General features: G+C 44.0%; 1 protein-coding gene across 2 annotated transcripts; it reads left to right on the forward strand.

Annotated features, from left to right (window-relative positions):
* The first annotated feature begins 2041 nt into the window (after positions 1–2041).
* On the forward strand, positions 2042–20733 carry SNX8 (sorting nexin 8). 2 transcript variants are annotated; one of them, XM_036392769.2, is made up of 11 exons: positions 2042–2109; positions 9692–9882; positions 10316–10433; positions 10712–10833; positions 11176–11256; positions 12197–12357; positions 12759–12891; positions 13978–14046; positions 14805–14954; positions 15337–15486; positions 16219–20733. In XM_036392769.2, the coding sequence occupies exons 1-11, from the start codon at positions 2061–2063 to the stop codon at positions 16330–16332; spliced, it is 1338 nt and encodes a 445-aa protein (XP_036248662.1). In that variant the 5' UTR covers positions 2042–2060; the 3' UTR covers positions 16333–20733. The 2 variants fall into 2 exon arrangements, with proteins under 2 accessions (XP_036248662.1, XP_036248663.1); XM_036392770.2 differs by lacking the exon at positions 2042–2109 and adding an exon at positions 3106–3175.
* Positions 20734–20738: the final 5 nt, after the last annotated feature.

Raw genomic sequence — 20738 nt, forward strand, 5'->3', positions numbered from 1 at the left:
AGATTGCCCAGAGAAGCTGTGGCTGCCCCAGCCCTGGAGGTGTCCAAGGCCAGGTTGGATGAAGCATGGAGCAGACTGGGACAGTGGAAGGTGTCCCTGCCCACAGAATGGGGTTGTGACAAGATGATCCTTAAGGTCCCTTCCAACCCAAACCATTCTGTGATTCTCTGACGTGTCCTTTTTTTTCTTTAGTGTTTCTTTATGCTCAAGGTTTTCCAGAAGCTTTTGCTGCATTTACAGCAAATACAGAAGTGTTCAATAACTTACTTTTTCAATTTTTCAATTTTTCAACTGCCCCGTTGAAAAATTATTTCTGCAATTTAATTATTTTCCACAGAATTTTTCTTCAAGACTCCGAAGCAATCTTCAGTTGAGAATATCTTATTTATACCAAATAAATAGTTATGCTATTAGCTTAAGTACAGACCAATCAAAAATCTATAGCTGAATGAGAACATGTTGATTCCTCCATTCATTTTCTCCAAAAATGCTGTATGGGCGAAAAATCCTGCGGTGTTCAGAAGTGCTGAGCACGCAAAACTCTGCTGGGCTGCTGTACAAACATGATTTGAAGGGCCTCTCAGCTTAAATAATGCCATGCTTTTTTAATTTTATACACAGCTTTCGTCTGCACCCACGCTCTTGGGGACTGAGCTGAAATAGCACCGAGGGAGGAGGAAAAAGAGAATCACTGACTCATTTACATCTTTGTAGCAGCACAAAAAGTTATTATTGTGGTCACAGTTACCCCTGAAATAATTCTCACTGCATCATTTTCTGCTTTAGTTCTATCTGCATACAGTGGAGGTGAATATTTAGCTTCCCATGATTAAGAAATATCAGGAATATTAATTAGGGAATGCATCCAATCCTTTGGATGTTGAAAATATAAAAGTATTATTATTATTATAGATTGTAATGTCTCAATCTGGAGATCCAAAATCTATAAGGTTTTTTTTGTGTCTGATGGTGTTTTCAGGAAATTCACTGTACAAAACATGCACCCTTTTTTTTCACCACTGTCAACCATATCATTCCTGATTAATAAAGTACAGGAAGTGGGGAAAAAATCACTAATAAAATGAGAGGTGCTCTTACATGGAGTTCTTGTTTTGATGCAGTTTTGGAAGGTGTATTTGCATTTCAAACATTCATATTTCTGTGCTTTTCTGAATAGCTTAGTGTTCATTTCTACCAAGTTTACCAAAAATCCAGATGCACGCAAAATATAAAAAAATACTGAGCATAAGAAACTTGATTAATCACCTAGATGGCAGCAGAAACGCCATGGGAAAAGGAACTCAGTTAAAGAAAGTACACAAAAATTAACTTGGAGTAATTAATCTGATGAGAGGGCACAGTCTCAAGCTGTGCCAGGGCAGGTTTGGGTTGGACATCAGGAGGAATTTCCTTCGCAGAAACGGTGATCAGACATGGAATGGCTGTCCGGGGAGTCACGGATCCTGGAGGTCTTTCAGGATAGAGTGGACGTGGCACTCGGTGCCACGGTCTGGGTGACAAGGCGCTGTTCGGTCACAAATCGATGATTTCAAACCCAGTTGTTTCTGAGATTGTGTGTCGGGAAACCCAAAGTACAGCCTCACCAGTTACCTGCTTTTCCTAGCGCACAAGAAACCCTCCCTGAAGTTCACAACGCTCCTTTTCAGATTTCAAAACCTAAAGCAGTTATACTTCGGAATAATCCTGCATTAAACCCCCTGAGCCGATCACTCTGACACGCTCTAAGATACTTGCGAGATGCGTTACTAATCCCGAAGCGCTTCAGAGGCGCTCGCAGCCATCCCGGCAGCGGCGGGGCCGGCTCGCTGCCCCTCCAGAGCCTGTCCGGAGCCCCGGAGGCGCAGCCCCGCTGCAATTTGACCACGTCCCCGCCGAGCCGCAGCCGGAGCCGGGCCCGGGCGGAGCCGCCGCGCCGCGGGCACCGCGCCCCCCGCGCCCCTCGCCCCCGGCCCCGCGGGAGGCGGCTCTGCCCGCCCGCCCCGCCCGCGCTGACAGGCGGGCGCTGCGGAGGAAGGGGAGGGCGGCCGCCCCGGCCTCACATGACCGCGGCCGCGATGGACGGAGAGCCGCCCGCGGGCACGGCCGCAGGTACGGGGGGATGCGGGTGCCGGGGCCGCCCCTCGGTGCAGCCGCGCCCGCCCTGCGCTGCCCGCCCGGGAGCGGACGCGGCTCCGCGCCGGGGTCGGGGCTGCGGGGAAGCAGAAAAGCTGCGGGGAAGCAGAAAAGCTGTGGGGAAGCGCCGCCGCCTTCCCCTCTCCCCCGGGGGCAGCGGGACCCCGCTGGCCCCGGCCCGCCCGGTGGGGCTCATGGCCGGGCCGCAGCGCTGCCCTCCGGGGCCATGGGGGTCCCTCCCCGTGCCGAGGAGCGGGTAAGGAGCAGGTAACGCCCGGGCCGCTGGGGTTACCTGCCCGGTGGCCGCCCCGGTGCCGCCGGCGCTCAGCTCCCCGCAGTCCTTGTGCGGGGCTGGACGCGGGCACGGGGCGCGGTCCCGAAGTTCTCCCGTGGGGAGTGACGCGGCCGAGCGCTCCCTCCGTGCCGCACGGAGTTCATCTCGTGCCCGCCCGGAGGCTCCGGGCCCCGCGGAGCCGGCGCGGACCCTCCCGCAGCGGGGCAGCGGCTCGGGCGGTCCCGGTGCCCCCGCTCCGAGCCGGCGCAGCCAGCGGAGAAAGCACCGGCTCCCTGCGCTGCAGTTTTAGGAGCGTGCGGCTGGGGCTGGGATGAAGAAACTTGTAGCCAAATACTGCCAGCGCTTGTTGCGAAATGAGAGATGGAGGGAGCTCCTGGGTGAATTGAGGGAATAACGTGTTAGACTCCTTTAGCTGTTAAACTGAAGGAAACTTTTAGAGGGTTCTCTGAAGTTCTCTTTGAAGTGGCTGAACTTTTGTACCTGCTCTGTCCATACTATTTTTTTTTTTTTTTGGCTCAGTTTGGAAAGAAAAGTAAGTAGGTAAGCTTAATGCATAGAAAAATGGTTTGGTTGATTGTATTTAGAATCCTGTGAGTTTGCACTTGTTAGGCCTGTGATGCTCCTGATGCAGATAATGCTTATAAATAAATTATTTTGGAATATTTCTGTCCAGGACTGATGTAACATATTGAACAGCAGCCTTTGTGGAAAAAATGTCCTACTGTACCAAAGAGAGAGCTTGTTCAGGTATGTCTGTTATGGATTTACCATCTGCTTTAGGAGTCTTATAGAGATAAAACAGTTGTCTCCAAGTAGAGTATTCTTGAACTGATTAACTTCTGGTGATGGTGCTTCTGTACCTTTCTGATTTACTCAACCTTCTTGAGAAAACCTGGCTTTCTTGGGCACAGAATTTATGATGAACACTGAGAGAGGGTACATAATGATTTTGGCTAAAGAAAAATAATGCTGTGAATGCAGCAATGTTTTTTATTTTTAGCATCATGATGCAGGTTCAGAGATCTTTGAAGTTTCACACCCACATGTAATTGTTTTTGGAGACCAGCAGCTTGTCAGTGAAATGTCCAGAGCAGAGTCCTGATAGGTATCACTGATGCCCCCCTTTGAGGGCACATACAAATGCTGTGGTTTTGATTTAGCAGTACTAAAAGTAGAAGTACTTTAATACAATCGAAGAGAAAAGAAAAAAGGATAATGTCCAGCTTGTAAAGTCAATTCTGCAGAGTGGCTTTTATTGACTTTTTTTTTCTTTTGCTTTTACTTCCATTTGAGTCTGCTTTGCAACAGTTGCAGGGAGGTAATTCAGGTGTTGGCTGTGTAGGGAGTGAGGTGTCTCCTTTTCTTCTGATGGTAAACCTTTAACTCTGTGTTCAGCCTGTGGGAAGGCTGTACAGGTTGCAGACAATATAATTTGCACATGACCAATGATTTCCCCACAGTCTTCAAGTTTTATGGGTTGGTGCAGGTTGAGGGAGAAAAATTTACCAGTTGCAGGCATGTGGAATTGATACAAAAGGAGGAAAGCTTTAAGAATTGTTTTTCAACAGGATTTGGGATAAGAATGAGCTTGTTCTAACTATAAAATGTGTGAAAAGACCATTGAGATCCTGTAGGGTCTGGAGTGGCAATGCCATTTTTAATGCTTAAATGCTAACATCAAGCATAATCAGGAGAGTGAGAAACATGTAAGGAAAATGAGAAGCAAAGCAAACATAAACTATTTATTTTCATGGGATATTCTTGACCTCTATAAGGACGGTTAGTTGTGGAAACTTGCCAATTTTGTAGTCAGGCTAAAATGTCCTTGTGAAAGTTTCCCAGAGTAGTTGTTTGGGTTATTGCTTGCTGGGTTACATTTTTGGGTGTGAATTTTTACACTTCCAACCTCTTTTGAAAAATGATAGCTTAGCAGTCTTCCACTGAGCGCTGGGAACCAGCCCTAGTGAGCATTTGACTTTTTGTCCCTGTAATCTTAGGGCACATTCCTCGTTGGATTTTTCTCTGCTAATCCTGTTATTTCTTCAAAGTAGCTGCATCTCACTTTATTGTGTTTGCTGCAGCTGGGGTCTGTGGCTCATGGCTGACTTGTGAATGGAATGTGTCCCTTGGATCCCCAGACTTGGGGAGTCAGATGAATCAGTTGATGATCTAACAGCATAGTTAAAAGAGCAGGGCAAGAGGCTTAAGGTTAGTTCTTTACACACAGTAAATCTGTGTGACAAGTTGGTGTTGGGGTTTTTTCTGCTGCAGTATGGGATTGTAGTAGTTTGAGAAGCAGCAAGAGGCCTACAGCTGCAGGGGACTGCAGAAATTCAGGTGCTTTTTAAATATTACTAAAGAAAGCTTAAATAGTCTCATCTATTTTTGAGTTGAGGCATAACTTCTGTTTCATCTTTAGCAGCACCAAGTGCTGAATAACTATCTTAAACTTACTTGGAAAAACCACCAAAAACCCCTTCCCAAACAAAAACCAAACTACCTGCAACACTAAAAAAAGGGGAAATAGGAAAACCTAACCAAAGAAAAAAAACCCACAAAACCCAGTCTAACTAGTGCAGAGTACATACTTGGCATCTGTGGTGGTGGTGTTTTGGTTTTTTTAAAGGAGAAAAACAAAATGTTGGAGCCTGTTTCCAGCATCTAATTTTATGATAGTGTGTGCTATTTTATCTTGTTTTGACATTGTGGGTAGCTTGCATTTACATGGGAATTGTTGGGAAGGAGAAGGCAGGAGACTCTTAATTAGAGTGAAGCTAAATATGATAACTTTTCTTGTACCCAGTAAGAAATACAGACCTGCTTTCCATGTTGAACACACAGCTGTGCAGCACTTAGCTTTGTTAGATTGATTATTTTGCTTTTCTCCTTTTGAAATAAGAATTGCACGGTTCAAAACAACCCAAACAAGTTGTGTGCAGTTGTTTCAAAAAGTCTTTAAAGCCTTTAATAGGAAAAAAGTTTTGTTTGCTTTTTTTTGGTGGTACTTATGTTGTTTTTTTTTTTTTTTAGGGGGTTTCAAATTATGTAATATTTTAAAAAATGAGAACTAGATTGGGAGTCTATTTGAATTTGTAGTTGAAATCTGCACCAGTTTTCAGGGAGGCTGATGTGGACACTGGATTCTGGAATTATGGAGGAATGTTTTTGACCTGGTAATGGGGAGAGGCATTTCCATAATTCCTGGGGCTTCTCATGAGAAGACAGAAAGGAAAGGGAACTGCTGATGAATGATATTTACATTGCTGCTTTAGTATTCCTGGCCCAGGAGTTGGTTGTGGAGCCCTCACTTTTTCCAGGGAGAAATCTGAGGTATCTGAGGTGTACAAAACCAGTCAGTTTTCATATTTCCTGTGGGTTGGATCCCCTCTGCTCTGCACAGCTGTGGCTTGTGATGGTGGAGGAGAGATCTGAGCTGCTTTTCCTGAAGGTTTTGCTTCCTTACAGGCTCCTTTCTCCTTCTAGTAAAAATGCTACTAATAGAATAAGTAATTCTGTGGCACCATCTACTTAAGCATGTCTGATAAATTTATCTGATTATTGCCTGGTGTAATAAGGAGTTGGTAGCATCAGCCATCTGTAAAATGGAGATAAGGCCTCCAAATTTGATTGACAGAGCTTAAACAGGGAAGGGAGATCAATGTTGTGATTTACCACCTGTGCTTCCAGCCCTGGCATTGCTCACCTGGGTGTGCTTACTCACATGTGAAAACTCTCTGCAGCTATCCAGGTACTTGGAATTTTGCTCTGGCTTTCATAAATGCATGATTTTGGAAATTTGGGTGGAGGAAACTGCTAACTCCACGGAAGGCAGATTGCTGCCCAGTTCTATCAGTGGAGTAATGAATGTTGAGCACTAACTAAAGCATGAAACGCTAACTAAAGCATGAAGTAGAGAAATTTTCTATTGCAATTTTTCTCTGCGTAAGTTTCTCAACTCCCTTCAGTCCAAAGGCTATCTGACTTGTTGCAAAAAAAAAAAAAAGTATTAGGCAGTGTTTTCATAGCTGTTTTCTTTTACAACCAAACAAAAACTAGGCCATGCTTTGAATGCTTCTTCAAACTTTTAGTTGTTGTCATCTTGTTGTCTTCATGTTTGCATATGTATGTTTGTATGTACTATTTTTAACTTTTATATCAACTTGTTTTCAATTGTATCAGGCCACTTCCTGATACCTTATTGACAACAGATTGAGAATCTGCTGTAGCAAAGGCCTAGCTTGTAGGAAAAAGCTCATTTTTATTTTGTCTGCTTCCCAGTGTTCCAGGGGAACCATTCCATACCTCCTTTCTGTATCCACTTGCTGCTGTCTCTATATAAACTTTAGTAGACAATGATCTGCTGAAACCAAAGGGAATGTTTTCAGAATTAGCTGTTGTGCAGCAGAGATGCGTGATGGGGAGTGTTAAGTGTTCTGTTACAATGCATGTAAATCCTTTTACTGGCTGAACACAGGAGCTCATACCAATGAGTTCCCACCATTATCCACCATTCCTGGCCAGGGCTCTTGAGGCTGTTCCCAAATAGGCTCTTTAGTAAGTAGAATGAAAAATGGGCTGAAGAATAGCTCCAGTATATGTTGCTCTGTAGGGTTAGTGTTAATGCCATGATAAGCATTTCCTAAAGCAGGTTAACAGCTGTTCCCAAGTCATTTTACTGTGTTCTCAGAGCTGTGTTTGTGGGTGTAGATTCACTCTGTCTTGTTACCAGACATGCTGAGGTTATTAATTAAACAGTAATTATTCAAACTTGTTTGCATGGTTGTCTGGTTTGTGTGATTTCACACATTTAGACAAGGTTGAGATGTAAAGAAGCTACAGAATATTTCAGGGAGAGCCAAGAGTGTGAACTGCTGATAAAGAGAAGGCATGTCCCATAGGTGATTTTTAGAAAGCAAATTTAGAGAATAATTTGATAAAAACTGGGGAGAAATTACCAAGAAAGGGGCAAACTGTGGATTCTTGCCTGGTGGGGCATCACTCTGTGGATGTCTTACTGGGTAATGGGTTCAGACCTGTAAGGAACTTCAGAGTCGTCAGCATTAGTTTGGTTCTGGGACTTAAAGGTGAAGCAGTCGAGGGTTTCATGGTTCACCCTATACATCTTTTCTCCTCATACCTGTCTCTTGCCTTTGGGGTTTCAGGGGTTAACCAGACAATGCTGAGCCCAGTTCAGGGACTGGTTTGTGCTGTTGGTGTCCAGCAGAAAGATAGGAAGCAGAGACAGTGACTCAATAGGCAGGAGGAGATGTTGTGTTAGCACAGATTGGCACTGCTTGGGGAATTATTTGGGGTGCATTTTGAGTAGCCCCCTTTGGGGGAGGCCCCTGCAACATCAGCCAGTGGCTGAGCATCACAGAAGGCTCTGGAATTCTCTGGGGGGAGGTTTGTGTGTGCATTGGAGGAGTAACAACATCTGCTGTCCTGTGTTGCATTTTACTGGTGTGTCTTGAGCAGTTAAACCCAAGAATTACCAGGGTGGACACCCAGAGAACTGCTGCTCTGGAAATCCAGGATACCTTGTGCTCTACAGGTGTTATCACTTGATCCAGCAATATCCCATGTCAACATTGAATTAGTTTATATTATTTTACTGCAATTTTCTGGCAGGTAGCTGGAAATCTTTAGGAGCTGCTACATAGGTGGGGTTAGCAGCTGATATGTCTATTAAAGCAGAGGTGTTAAGACTTGCTTCTCTGAGTCACATTAGCAGGAATCTGAAGCCTGATGAGGCATGTGGGATAAGGTCATTTGTCCTGGATTTAGTTTGGTTTCATTAAGTAATTTTATGGAGCAAATAGCCCAGTGTCTGTTATGAAGTGATAGATCTGAAGAATTAAAGATTGCTTGTTTTCCCTGTTTATCAGGGCCTAGGGCACATGAAGGAGCAGGTAGGAAATCCTTATCAGGAGGAGGTCAGGGCTTTCAAGTTAAGGCTATGACTTCTTATCTTCCTTGAGTTAATCTGTTACCCAGTTAGCAACTTTTTGAACTGTGTATCGGAGCTGAAAGAAATGCTTCTTTCTTCTGTAGTGTTACTGTGTTCTCCAAATTGCAGATATATTTAAGAACTTCTGCACAATGGCAAGGAAGGGATGATGAATCCTACCTGGCTTTTCTAGGTACCTTTCATCATGGATATGTCTTGCTTTATAAAATAGCTTGTTCACAGTATGCCTTTTACAGAGAGGAAGCAACCCAGCTGCTCCAGACTGGAGAGCAGAACTCAGATATGGAGTGGACAGAGCCCAGGGTTGTACCCTCATTTTTCACACTATTTCCTATGTGTGGAATGGGTAGAAAAGAAAGGATGGCTTTGAAAAACAATGTAAGCTTAGTTTACAGTCACATAATAGATGCAGTTATGAAGTCAGGGTGAGATAACAGGCTGCAGTCAGGCACTTGGTAAGAGAACACTCTGAGTCATCAGCTTTGCCCCTTCTCTGATGCCATTTGTCCTCTGGGGCCACATTCTTAAGAGCCATCTTCTTTCACTTCTGCATCTGAGAGTCAGTTACTGTCCAAAGCTGCCCAGTTATGGTCAAATTCACTGTCAAAAGCTGTTTGTTTTCTAGCTACAAGCAATGGAAGAGAATAGGTAAGTTTGAAAGATTTTGTCACAGCTTGCTGTGATTGAGGAATTCTTGGGTTGGGAGCCCTTATTAGGAACCTTTTCCCTCTGCTTTGGAACTTAAGTATGTTGACATAGTAAATTATTGTAATTCACACTCTCTGTAGCACACTGTCATAGAGTTTAATACAATTATGTCAAATGAAGTGTCTCCTTCCTTTGTAATGATGTGCAGAATTAATGGATTAAATTTCTGCAGCGTGGTAAAACGACACATTTTTCTTTCCTTCCATGAGTTGTTCTAGGCAGGATCCAAAAGTGCTGAGCAAGGGTTTCATTCATTTTGGCAGATCCTGCTGTGGTGGGAGCTGGACAGACAGGAAATGCAGGCCTCTTAGCTGATTCACAGAACAAATTTGGCCTGTGATTCTTTGCTTAGTGGAGATGTCTCTGACTCGATATAATTGGTGGTGCTCCTGGGTGTTGGGAGCAGGGAGGTACCAGTGATGTGAACGTGTGAGAAGCAGCATAACCTCCCAGGGGAGTGGCCTGGCTGGGCTTCTGGTGGTGTTGCACCACTCTGGCAGCACCAAGCAAAGGAACAGAATATTTTAAGGCTACTTCTTTTACTATATCTTATCAGGTCTATTGTTTTTTCCCTTTTTGTCTTGTAGATTTGGCAAAGCCTCCAGTAAATGAACCAAGGGAAGCAGAACAGTTTCTAATGCAGACGCCCCAGGGAAATCCACTGCTGCTTTCCCACACCCTACAAGAGCTATTGAGCAAGGACAGCGTGCAGGTGGAGCTTATACCTGAGAAGAAGGGCCTTTTTCTGAAACATGTGGAATATGAAGTTTCCAGCAAGGTAATGTGAAGAAGCTTTGGGCTTGCTGAGAATGCATCCTCCTAAAAACGTCTGTGCAGTTTCTGCTGGCAAAGTCCTGAGTGGTTTAGATGTGCTGAGTGATGCTGGTTTTAAGCAGACCGGTTGTGTGGGCTGATTTTTAATGCAGCAGCACTGGGCCTTCCTGACGTGGGCCTCTGCAGCTTGGACCATCTAACTGAGCTGTGAAGGATGCTCTGCAAGTTCACTTGCTTGAAAACCTGAGCTCTGTACCAGAGCAGGTGACAATGGAAATGGAATGGTTTTGTAACAAACTGGCGTAGATAGCTGGGAATTCCAACATGATTTGAGCTAGTGAAGAAATTCTATTTACAGTGCAAAAAAAAAAAAAAAAAAAGGTTGAGGTGTTGCTGTCTAAGCTGTGCATTGATTTATCCCCCCTGGTTAATTGCAGAGGTTCAAGTGCTCGGTGTACAGAAGATACAATGACTTTGTGGTGTTCCATGAGATGCTGCTGCACAAGTTCCCGTACCGCATGGTGCCTGCACTGCCCCCAAAGAGGGTGCTGGGAGGTAAACCTGCATCTGCTTTTTGGGCTGCAGGGGGTTTGCTTCATGCTGCAAGTGTGATACTGTTGAAAAGAAATGTTTAAAAGATTGAAAGTCTTGGCTTCTGCTTGCCTCAGACAACTTAGAGAATATTTGTTCAGGTGGTCAGTCTGAAAGGTCTGGTTTTGGGAGCTGACGGACTATAGGTATCCATTCTTTGGTTTTTGCTGCAGTGCTTTCTTTTTTCTTTCTGAGATGTCACGTGAGGGACATTAGCTGAAATCTCCTGTTTCTTCCTGCAGCTGATCGTGAGTTCATAGAATCGAGGAGGAGAGCGCTGAAGCGATTCATCAACCTGGTGGCTCGACACCCCCCCTTCTCAGAAGATGTGCTCTTGAAACTCTTCCTGTCCTTCAGTGGCTCAGTGAGTGTTTGTTAGCAATAGTCCTGAGCTTGCAAGTCTTGCTGTAACTGCCACAGCGTTCAGGATTGCTGTTAGCCTGCATGGCTGTGCTCCCTGGGAGGAAGAGAATTTTCTCTCAGTAGGTGTTTCCACAGTGGAAAGTGGAAGGTAATTTCACTCAGTGCCAGGAGTGTAGTATTTTGAAAATTATAACTGTTCTTAGGCAGAGATTATGCTTTTCCTTAAATTAAATCTAACCTGGGTAAAGCTGTATCTGCTGATATAATATATCTGAGACTTGCATGAACTGCCTGTGTTTTTTCATAGTTCCTTCATGCTCATTTGATTCTATATTTTCTCCAGGATGTACAGAATAAGCTAAGGGAATTGGTCCAGGGAGTAGGAGATGAATTTGTGACTTGCAGATTAGCTACCCAAGCCAAGGTACGTATATGAATTTCTTGCAACATTACTTTGCTTTAAACGGCTTTCTTCTCCTGGTGCTTCAGTTATGGCAGTTTTTCAGTGATGGACACCTTAAGTAGGAGACATTTGTTTCCAGAGATTGAAGGACTTGTAATTTTATTGAAAAGATCAAATAAACTTTTGACTCTTAAGGGCCTGATATTTCTAGCTAAATTCTGGCTCATGAATATGATATAGGTTAAACAATGAATCCTGCTCAGAACACGTTTCTCTGTAATTACTTGTACTTGCATAACAAACAAATGCACAAATTGCACAATTTAAAAGGTAATGTCTAGATTGATGTCTTTCCCTTGTGCTCATGCCCTCATTCTGTCTTGTTCTCTCTCTGTGGGAGAGCAATTTGGACTGTTATGGAAAAGCTAGTTATAAATTCTCCATATATCTGTTTATCCCAGTGATTAGTGCTATGAGAAGTTTTAAGTACACATCCACTGTGTTCATTGAGCAATTTCAAAGCAAGTTGTTGTTCAGGTTCCTGCAGTGCTTGCAGAAGGTTTTGCAACTGGAGCTTAATTCAGGCTTTTACCAGTGATAAACTGGTCAAAAAAAGCTGAACTTTCAATTTGTGCTTGACTTTACTGGGCTGGGAGTTACCAGCTGGATCAGATCAGAACTTGTGAGCTTGGAACCTCACATACCTTCTTTTAACTACATAGGAGAATTGCAGATTTTGCCAATTCCATCTGTGCTGGGCATTTGAACCCCTTTCTACCTCTGAAAATGAGGGCTGTTTGTGTGACATGTGACTTGGACACCTCAATGGCAAACTGATCTCTGCAGAGTTGTTAGAGCACAGTGGGAGAGCGTGAGCACAGGAGGGAAGCCTGTCCCTCTCTGCAGCCTGTGGTGTGCCTCTGATTTATCCACCAGTAATCCCTCTGTACCCCTCCTTCAGGACTTCCTCCCAGCTGACATTCAGGCCCAGTTTGCTGCCAGCAGGGAGCTGATCAGAAATATTTATAACAGTTTTTATAAGCTCCGGGACCGTGCGGAGAGAATCGCTTCCCGAGCCATCGACAACGCCTCCGACCTCCTCATATTTGGGAAGGAGCTCAGGTGGGTTTGGAGGAGCAGGATTTGCTGATTTCTGCTGTTGGTTTGGAACTCAAAACTCTTGTAAAGTTTACCTGCAAATGGTCTGGTAAAAATGAGTGTTTTAGTGCATGCTGTAGGACATAATCAATTTTCCTTCTATAAAAGAAGGAAATACACACTTTTCACTAAGGCTGCACTCCTTGGAGTGTGAGGAAAGAAAACAGAAATACCTTCACATTCAGGTACTTGTGTTATTGTCTCTCTCCCCAGTATGTACACAGTTAACTCTGCATTTGAGATAGGACAGTAGTAGCTCAGCACTGTGGGCTATTTAGGCAGATTTGAAACTGCTCTCTGCAAATAACTTTATCTGCTCAGTGGAATTTGTCTCCTAGATGTGACCATTGCTTTTCTCCTTCCAGTGCTTTGGGCTCAGACACTACTCCACTTCCTTCCTGGGCTGCTTTGAATAACAACACATGGGGGACTCTGAAACAAGCCTTGAAGGGTCTGTCTGTTGAATTTGCACTTCTGGCAGATAAGGCTGTGCAGCAGGTGAGTCCTTTACTTTTGTCCTTTTTTTTTTTTTTCTCCTTTTTGTAACATGAATGAAGTACACTGCTGCCCTAAATTTTATCTTGAATCATGAGTTTTGTGGACATAAGCCCTTCAAGAGTTAAGAGGGAGATTGCAGTCCAAACTCACATCCTCAACTAACAGCCTGCTTGTTCAAGCTTGTGTGAAATACCTGGACTGTGTTTAAATGGGGAAAAAATGTAACAGGCAAGGGAAAGGAAGAAAAAACCTGCTTTCTTTCATATTTTTAAATGTTACTGCACACATTAAGCTCACTATTAGGGTGAGCTGTCCGAAAGTGCCATGTTCCATTTTATGAATCTGCCACAGAGAACCCAGAATAACGTACTTCTGAATCAAATTTTCATGTTCATGTACTTAAACATTACATGAGAATCATTCAGCATCACATTCCAGTCTAAGTGCACAGTGTGGTAATGACTGTCAGAATGATGTGAGAACACGACAGTCGGGAAGGAAAAGTAATAGTTTTGTCTTCAGTGCTCTTCATCTCATTGTATTAAAACAGTCAGTGTGCTTTTGTAGATCAGTCAGGCCAGGTCTCTTTCTCAGGAGTTTATGCTCCAGAGAGCTCTATTGATACAGGAAGAAAAGAGTATTCTATAAAATAAAAAAAATGGCAGTGAAATTTGTCTTGGTGTCTCATCTCTGCCTTCTGATGCATGAACTGTTATGGGGAACATGCAGGTATTCAGAGTTTTAATGGATTAGTTATCTTGTAGGAAGGGAAGATGAAAGATTGGAGGAATCTGCAAGAGCAAGGAATTCCAGGCAGAGTGTGCTGAAAGGACTGACATGCAGGCCTGTGAAACCAACTCCTCTTGTTCTAATGATCAGTCAGTTGGAAAAGCTGTTCCTGCCTCAGTCAGGTCTTTGTTCTGCACATTGAAGACTAAACACTCCAGTGCCATTGGAGAGATTTTTGATGCAGTTGTGTAAGCTCTGATGTGCCCTGGAGAGAGCAGTGAGAGCCTGTGTGGTGTGGGCGGGTGATGGGCTGTGATGCCAGGCTTACGTAAAATGTACTTTTTCCTTGTTTTCTAGGGTAAACAGGAAGAGAATGATGTGGTGGAGAAGTTGAACCTTTTCCTGGATTTACTCCAGTCCTATAAAGTGAGCTCTGCTGTTCTGCCAACAAGAAAGTTGTTTAGAGCAAGTTTGTGCTCTTTAGAGGGTGTAACGCCAGCTGGATGGAAAACTGTCTGTGAGGCCAGTTCAGAGGCAAACTGGGCATCTGGCAGAGGCAGGGGAGTGGCTGTTGGCCACAAGGAGCTCTGTAGCCTTCCTGATAGCTCATCTGATGATGAGAACTTGCCAAAGAGCAAACTCTGCAAGGAATTTAAAAACATGACTGGTGAAACTGTATGGATCAGCTAACTTACTGGTTTTAGATTTGGCTGCTTTTGAGTCAAAGCAGTGAACTAGATTGCTACTGATTTGGTCATGGAGACATGAGTTCAGTTATGAATGAAAGGATTTTGTTAATACTAATCTTCTGGTCAGCTGTATGTGGCAGCCTCTCCTGACATTCCCAGGCCAGGACTGAATTTGAAGTACTTGAGCCAGCACTTTAATTAATTGCCAGCACTTAGTACTGAGAAGGTCAGAAAAGATAAGAGGCCTGATAAGATCCAAAATGTTGGCAGAAGCTGATGCTCCAGGTTGACTCTTAAGCTCACTGGTCTGGGTTCAAGCAGTTTTGTTTCTTAAATTCTTAGCTACTGGCATTTTTTGACCCTCTTGAAAACAAAGGAGGAAAAATCTGCAGCATAGAAATGACACAAAATGTGACCACACGTGTGTGCTCCTGATGTACTTGGCTGTGTGTTTGCTGACTCTTGGCTCCACTGCTGTTTTCTTTTCCCATAAAGGACCTGTGTGAAAGGCACGAGAAGGGGGTGTTGCACAAGCACCAGCGAGCCTTGCACAAGTACAGCATGATGAAGAAGCAGATGATGAGTGCCACTGTGCAGAACAAAGAGCCAGAATCGGTGGAGCAACTGGAGTCTCGGATTGTGGAGGTAGGGCAGGCAGAGCAAAGGGTGGGACTGGGCTCTGATGCTGCTGCTCTGGAACTCAGTCACATTTGCAGACAGTTTTTGGATTGAAAGGGTAGCCTGTACTTTGGGAAATCTGTGCTCCCCACTGTGCCACGTGGAAAATGTGTTGGTTTTCCTCAACACTTGTTACTGGGTCTCAGACAGCACATCATTTGCAGGAGTTGTGGGAAGCATCAGTCTGCATAATGGAAAGGGCAATTCCTGCTCTATCCAATGGGTTTAGGAACTGCCTTTTTGGGGTTTTGGTATGTGTTTGGATTGCTGGTATGGGAAGGAATGCTGTTTTCTCCTGTTTCTCCTTTTTCCCATCCTCTTCCTGGTCACTGAGTTCCTCTTCTTTCAGCAAGAAAACGCCATCATAACCATGGAGCTGCGGAATTACTTCTCCCTGTACTGCCTGCATCAGGAGACACAGCTCATCCACATCTACCTGCCTCTCACATCTCACATTTTGGGGGCCTTTGTCAACTCCCAGATTCAGGGTCACAAAGAGGTGAGTTCTATACTCTGTCCTTTTTCTCAAAATATGAATGAGAATTTGAATGAATTTGTTTTCACCCATTGGCCTTCATCCTCTAATCATTTGTGCAGTTGGACTCTCTCATAGGTTAGGAAGTTACCTGAGGTTTTTCCAGTTTGGGGTGAGGATCAGGGTTGGCCTCTAACCCCTCTAAAAGATGGTATCTTCCTGCAGCAAGTTTTCTTTCTTCTTTTCTTCTCTCATCTGTTGCTGGCCCTACCCTGTGAGTAGTTGAAGAAGACCCAACCATTCAATCTCTACTCTGTAATGAGTGATGTGTGTTTGTTAGATTAATGTGGTTTTTTGTTGAGCTACACAACATATTGTATGACAAGAAAACTTTCCAGGTTTTGCTCTAAAACTTAGAAGCTCCCTTTTGTTAAACCCTAAACATGGTCTTTAATATTCCCATATACAGACTTTTTTGCTTTGGTTATATTAAAAAAGTCTTGTCTCCTTCAGCTCCCTTCCATCCTTTCAGTGAAGGAATTTGATGAAGGGAAATCTCCCTTCCATACAGGCTCAGGAAAATATACATGGAACTTCACTGGTCTGACAGGAACATTCTGGGTCCACTGAACTTCCTGAAAATACTTCAGCAAATTTGTTGTCTCTGTATGTCTGAGACTGCTGCTAAAATTCCATGTGGTGAGATTGTTACTTGCTGTGTGGTCATGTCTGCTTTCTCTCCTTCTCCACTCACAGATGAGTAAAGTTTGGAATGAATTGAAGCCGAAGTTGAGCTGCCTTTTTGTGGGATCCAGCAGTATGCCAACTCCACCACTGTCACCTCCAGAGGGAAACTTCTTTTCCAATTAACATTCCAAGCATCCCACACGGAGCAAGAAGGGCAATCAACGAAGGGGTGGGACCTCTACCTCCAATGAATCCTCCAAAACAGCTATTTTTATTTTTATTTTTTTTTTTAATATTGCTGCTTTGAGCTGCTCTCTGATTTAGACAGACTGGATGTGGGGCAGAACATATGGATATAGAGACAATTTTGTAATTTTGCAATGCCCTGGGGCAGAGCTGATGTTCATTCTCCTGCAGACACTCCTCATGGGGTCGGGACAGGGCCTGCACCGCGAGTGCTGCGGGGTTTGTTGTTGCTGAGGCCTCTGCATCTTGTACTAACAGTCCTCCAATGGTGTTTATCTGCAGCTGTGCTGACACATCTCTGCACGTCTCTGAAGCGCTGAGATGAACAGGATAGCTGAAGCACTTGCTTGTAGTGGAGATAAATTGCTTTTTATGCCTTGGAGGGCCTGTGTTAGGGACGTGTGTGCATAAGGAAAGCTGAAAGCCATCCCCCATCCCGTTGTAGGTGTCTGGATTTGATTTCTTACTGCTAGACCTTAGCACAAAATGAATGAAGTGGTTGGATTTTGTAACCCAGCTGGGCAGGGGTCAGTGCTGCTCTGTGACAGGGATTTTCCTGATGGTGCTGGATGGACTGGATTGTCAGTTTGTTTCCCCTCACGGTTGAAGGGCATTCTGGGGACTTGCTCATATTTTTCAGTTTGGGGCCAAAGACAGCTGGGTTCAGGAACTCAGAGGAGTTTGCCTGGCATAAATGAGAAAATAATTGACTAAAACATTCCCTAATTGTAAACCACTTGTACTACAGGAGCAGAACAGCTACAGGGTAGCTTGTTTATTTCTTCTGGAGGTTCTGACCTCCATCTGGTGAGTAGCTGCTCAGATCTGTTGGAGAGCTGCTGACCCAAAGGCTGGTGTTTTCTTTGGTGTAATATCAGAAGTATCCTGCTGCACCAGCAGGCTGGAACACAGTGCTGATAAAGCTCATTAGCAAAAATTCAGTATTATCAGGATGTTACTGTCATTCTTCCTGGCTGTGGGTAGCATTGCAGTATGTTTGTTTGTGAAGGAAAGTAGATGATTAAGTAAAAGTTCTCATCTCTAAAACCACCACAGCCCTTGGTAATGGGGTTTTCAGAATGGTTTGTGGTTGTGATAAAGGGAGTAAACATTCCCCACTTTGCATCTCCAGTGGCTTTGCCTCGGGAGGCAAAGGGGGAGAACGTGCACGTTGTGTTACCTCAGGGGAAATGGTGCACATCCTCCCGAGAAACTGATAAACTGCAAACGTCTGCAGCAAAACTCTGTGTGACCAGGACTCCCTGAACCTGACTTCTCTGGGGCCAAAATAGCTTCCAAAGGGGAATTTGTGACTTGGCTTCTTAGCATTTTCCTCGAATGGGTAAAAAAGGAAGCACATTAACAAGGATGCATGCTTGCTGTTAATCAGAATCATTACAGTGTTTTCCCACTGGGGAACTTCCCCATTATCAGGAAGTATATTTAAATCCTCCAATCACAAAAGCTTTTTCTGATTTGATTTTTTAATTTAGAAATTTCAGTGCAACATGAAACTCTTCCTAACCCAGATGGAAATTCTGGATTAGTTTCTTCAGCTAGGAGCAAGACAAGTTATTTGCCCAGTTTCAGGAGACTGAATAACCATTACTCACACTCCTCAAAATGGAGTAAATACACTGCTATGGGTGAACTCCTTGAGTGCTGGGCCTTAAGCAGTGTGTAGCCAACCTTGCACAGATTGCATTAAAGAGCTTTTTCCAACAATTCAAGTGTTAACTCACTTTCCTCCTGCACATGGGTCTTGTCCAGTGAGACAGATGAACTGCAAATGGCTGTGACAGATTTGATTCTCTCCTGGAGATTTCCTAAGTGATGCAGAAGAAATTCTGCTCACAAGCTGGAGCAAACTGTCAGGGGAGGGAAATGTTTCTACAGTCCAGTTACAGAGAAGATATCATCTCAGGCATGGTACAACAGGTTTTTTCTGCTTGACCTTGTCTTGATTAGAAAGATGGTTTGTGGTTAAGTGTGGAAAGTGTGTTACCAGACTTTTCCATGCTCTTCACATTAGCAGAAGGTGCTGGCTGGTTATGGCTGGCTTAGTCTCAGCACCCATCCTCCCTCACTTGTTTGCCTGATGTGGTGAACAGTGAAATTGAGAAAATACTGTATGTTTTGGGGCAAGATCTGATAATTTATGATGGGTCCCATGAGTTACTTGTTTGACTGGGCAGTGTTCTGTAGGAGTGCTTGCAAAGGACTAGCCTGAATGGAACTTTGCTCTTCTCACTTTTAGAAAAACATTACAATTTTGAACTTGATTTGAAATCAAAAAACAACCCCCCAAAAAGCAAACATCAAAATGTCATTAGGGCTTTAGACTAACTCCTCTTTCCTGTTTGCCTTCAAGCACAAATTGTACAGTCCTAGTGCAGAGACTGTAACAATAATAGACACACCACAGGACCTATAAGAACTGAAATGGTCTTGTTTTGAGAAACACCCCATTCCTCCATTGTCAGACCTTGTGTCTTTGAGGAGAGTTTTGGGGGTGGGCTTTTCTTGTTTTGGTTTTACTCTGTTCACCAGGTATTTGAGAACTGAGGCCCAGCATTCTCAAAGCTGACCCAGCTGCTGGCACTTTCAGAGTTTATTTCAAACTGGACTGTCAAGCTTCTGTCTCATTCCTAAAACACATGCAGACACTATTTCATACAACCTTTAGTTTGCAAACCTTTCTTCTGGGAGACTGGTCAGTGTGCAAATAGCACTGTTTGTTTACCTCAATGTGTGAGGGATTTCCTTACTGTCTCTGTTTAGTTTATGGATCTGTCAGACTTGGAGGGCAGCATCAAGCACAGCTTCCTTCCTCCAGAGGGAAGCAGCAGGGACTCAAGGATCCATCAAGCTGTCTGTCTGTCCTAGCCAATGTGGGGAAAACAGTTGTGGTTACCTCCATGCTCTTGCCTTCTGCAGTGAACACTAACCAAGCCAGACTAATTGAGGAGTGTGTGCTGCCTATCTGAGAGCTGATGCTCCTGTAAGATGCAGTGCCAAAGTGTTAATGTGCTTTTGTGAATGGAAGCTTTTCTGTGTGTGCTTGAGGTCAGGGGACTTTGATGTGTAAAGGAGTGATGGTAGAAAAGCCTGCAGTGTCTGTCAGAGCAGTGCTGGAGGTACCAGGGTAGTAAACACCTGAGACCTTGAAAGGCTGCCTGAAAATTGTTCTCTGAAAAGGGCTCTAACTTTCCTCACTCCTGAGGGCTTCTCCACTTCCAGCTGTGAAGTGGGAAGATACAGGCTTTTTGTCAGTATCCTGTTGAAAGGCTCAAAACTCTATTTACAGTACCTTAAATCTTGTATCCTTCTTTCCCTCTCCTTCCATCTTGCTGGCAAGTTGCTCCTCCTCAGTTGTAACATGTTAAATGGTGCCTTGCTACATTCCAGTGCTTTTAACTCTCCTTTAACCATGCAAGGGTGTAATTCCTAGAATTGTAACAGCCTAATTTACACTCTTCAGTTCGTGCTGTTCACTAAATGACAAGGAGCACCAGCTGGGGACAGAACTCACTTAAAACAGCAGTAACATCCCAGCTCTTTGACATGAGCTAAAAATCAGGGTTGGGGAAAGCACCTTCCTGAAAGGACTCACCTGACTGCAGACAGAATGACAGAAGTGCAAGCTTGAGCCATGCTTGTTCTTTTCCTACCCAAATTCCTGGAAGAACAGAAAGTAATTCTGTGTGATTGTCACGTGCTGCCTCTCACCCAGCAATTTACAGTTTCCATCAGGAAATAACCCAAGGTATTTAACAGGTATTGGCTGCCAGTTATGCCCTTTCCTACCATGCAGTAAGGTCCTACACTCTGTAAAAGCTGCTTGTCCTTTCATGCTTATTCTATTTGCCCCAAGCCATTCTCTCTGTTAGAGCAGCCAGGAACCCTCACTGCCAGGTCAGAAGCAGAGGTGGGTATCAAAACCTCTGCAAATAAACGTGCAGCACAAAAGGAAAAGTAAGGTTTTAAGGTATTAATTCATCCTCCTAAGTCTGAGCTGTGGCTTGCTGAGCAGATGAAGAAGGATGGTTTTGAGTGGTATAAATTTTTCAAAACTTCTGGAAGGAGACAAGAAACAAACATAGTTCAGAGGGTGTGAATTTTGCCTGCCTGGAATATCCTGTATCTTTGCTTTGCTCAAATAGCCTTATGTATGAAGCACTTTATTCAAAAGCAGGAATTAAAGAACTATTACTACAGCTAGTAGACTGGAAATGTTTACAGATCCTACATGACATTCCAAGATTCTATCTGTAAGTGTTACATGTCTGTAAAAGTGTTTGAAAAAAGGAAAAAAAAAAAACCAACTTGTGTAAGAAGTTACA

This window comes from Molothrus ater, chromosome 16, assembly GCF_012460135.2.
Source record: "Molothrus ater isolate BHLD 08-10-18 breed brown headed cowbird chromosome 16, BPBGC_Mater_1.1, whole genome shotgun sequence".
Lineage (NCBI taxonomy): Eukaryota > Metazoa > Chordata > Aves > Passeriformes > Icteridae > Molothrus > Molothrus ater.

Coding starts and splice junctions, on each gene's coding strand:
- SNX8 (XM_036392769.2), top strand. CDS start 2,061: ATGACCGCGGCCGCGATGGACGGAGAGCCGCCCGCGGGCACGGCCGCA. Junction 14,047..14,804: donor ATTTACTCCAGTCCTATAAA/GTGAGCTCTGCT, acceptor TTTCCCATAAAG/GACCTGTGTGAAAGGCACGA. Junction 14,955..15,336: donor TGGAGTCTCGGATTGTGGAG/GTAGGGCAGGCA, acceptor CTCTTCTTTCAG/CAAGAAAACGCCATCATAAC.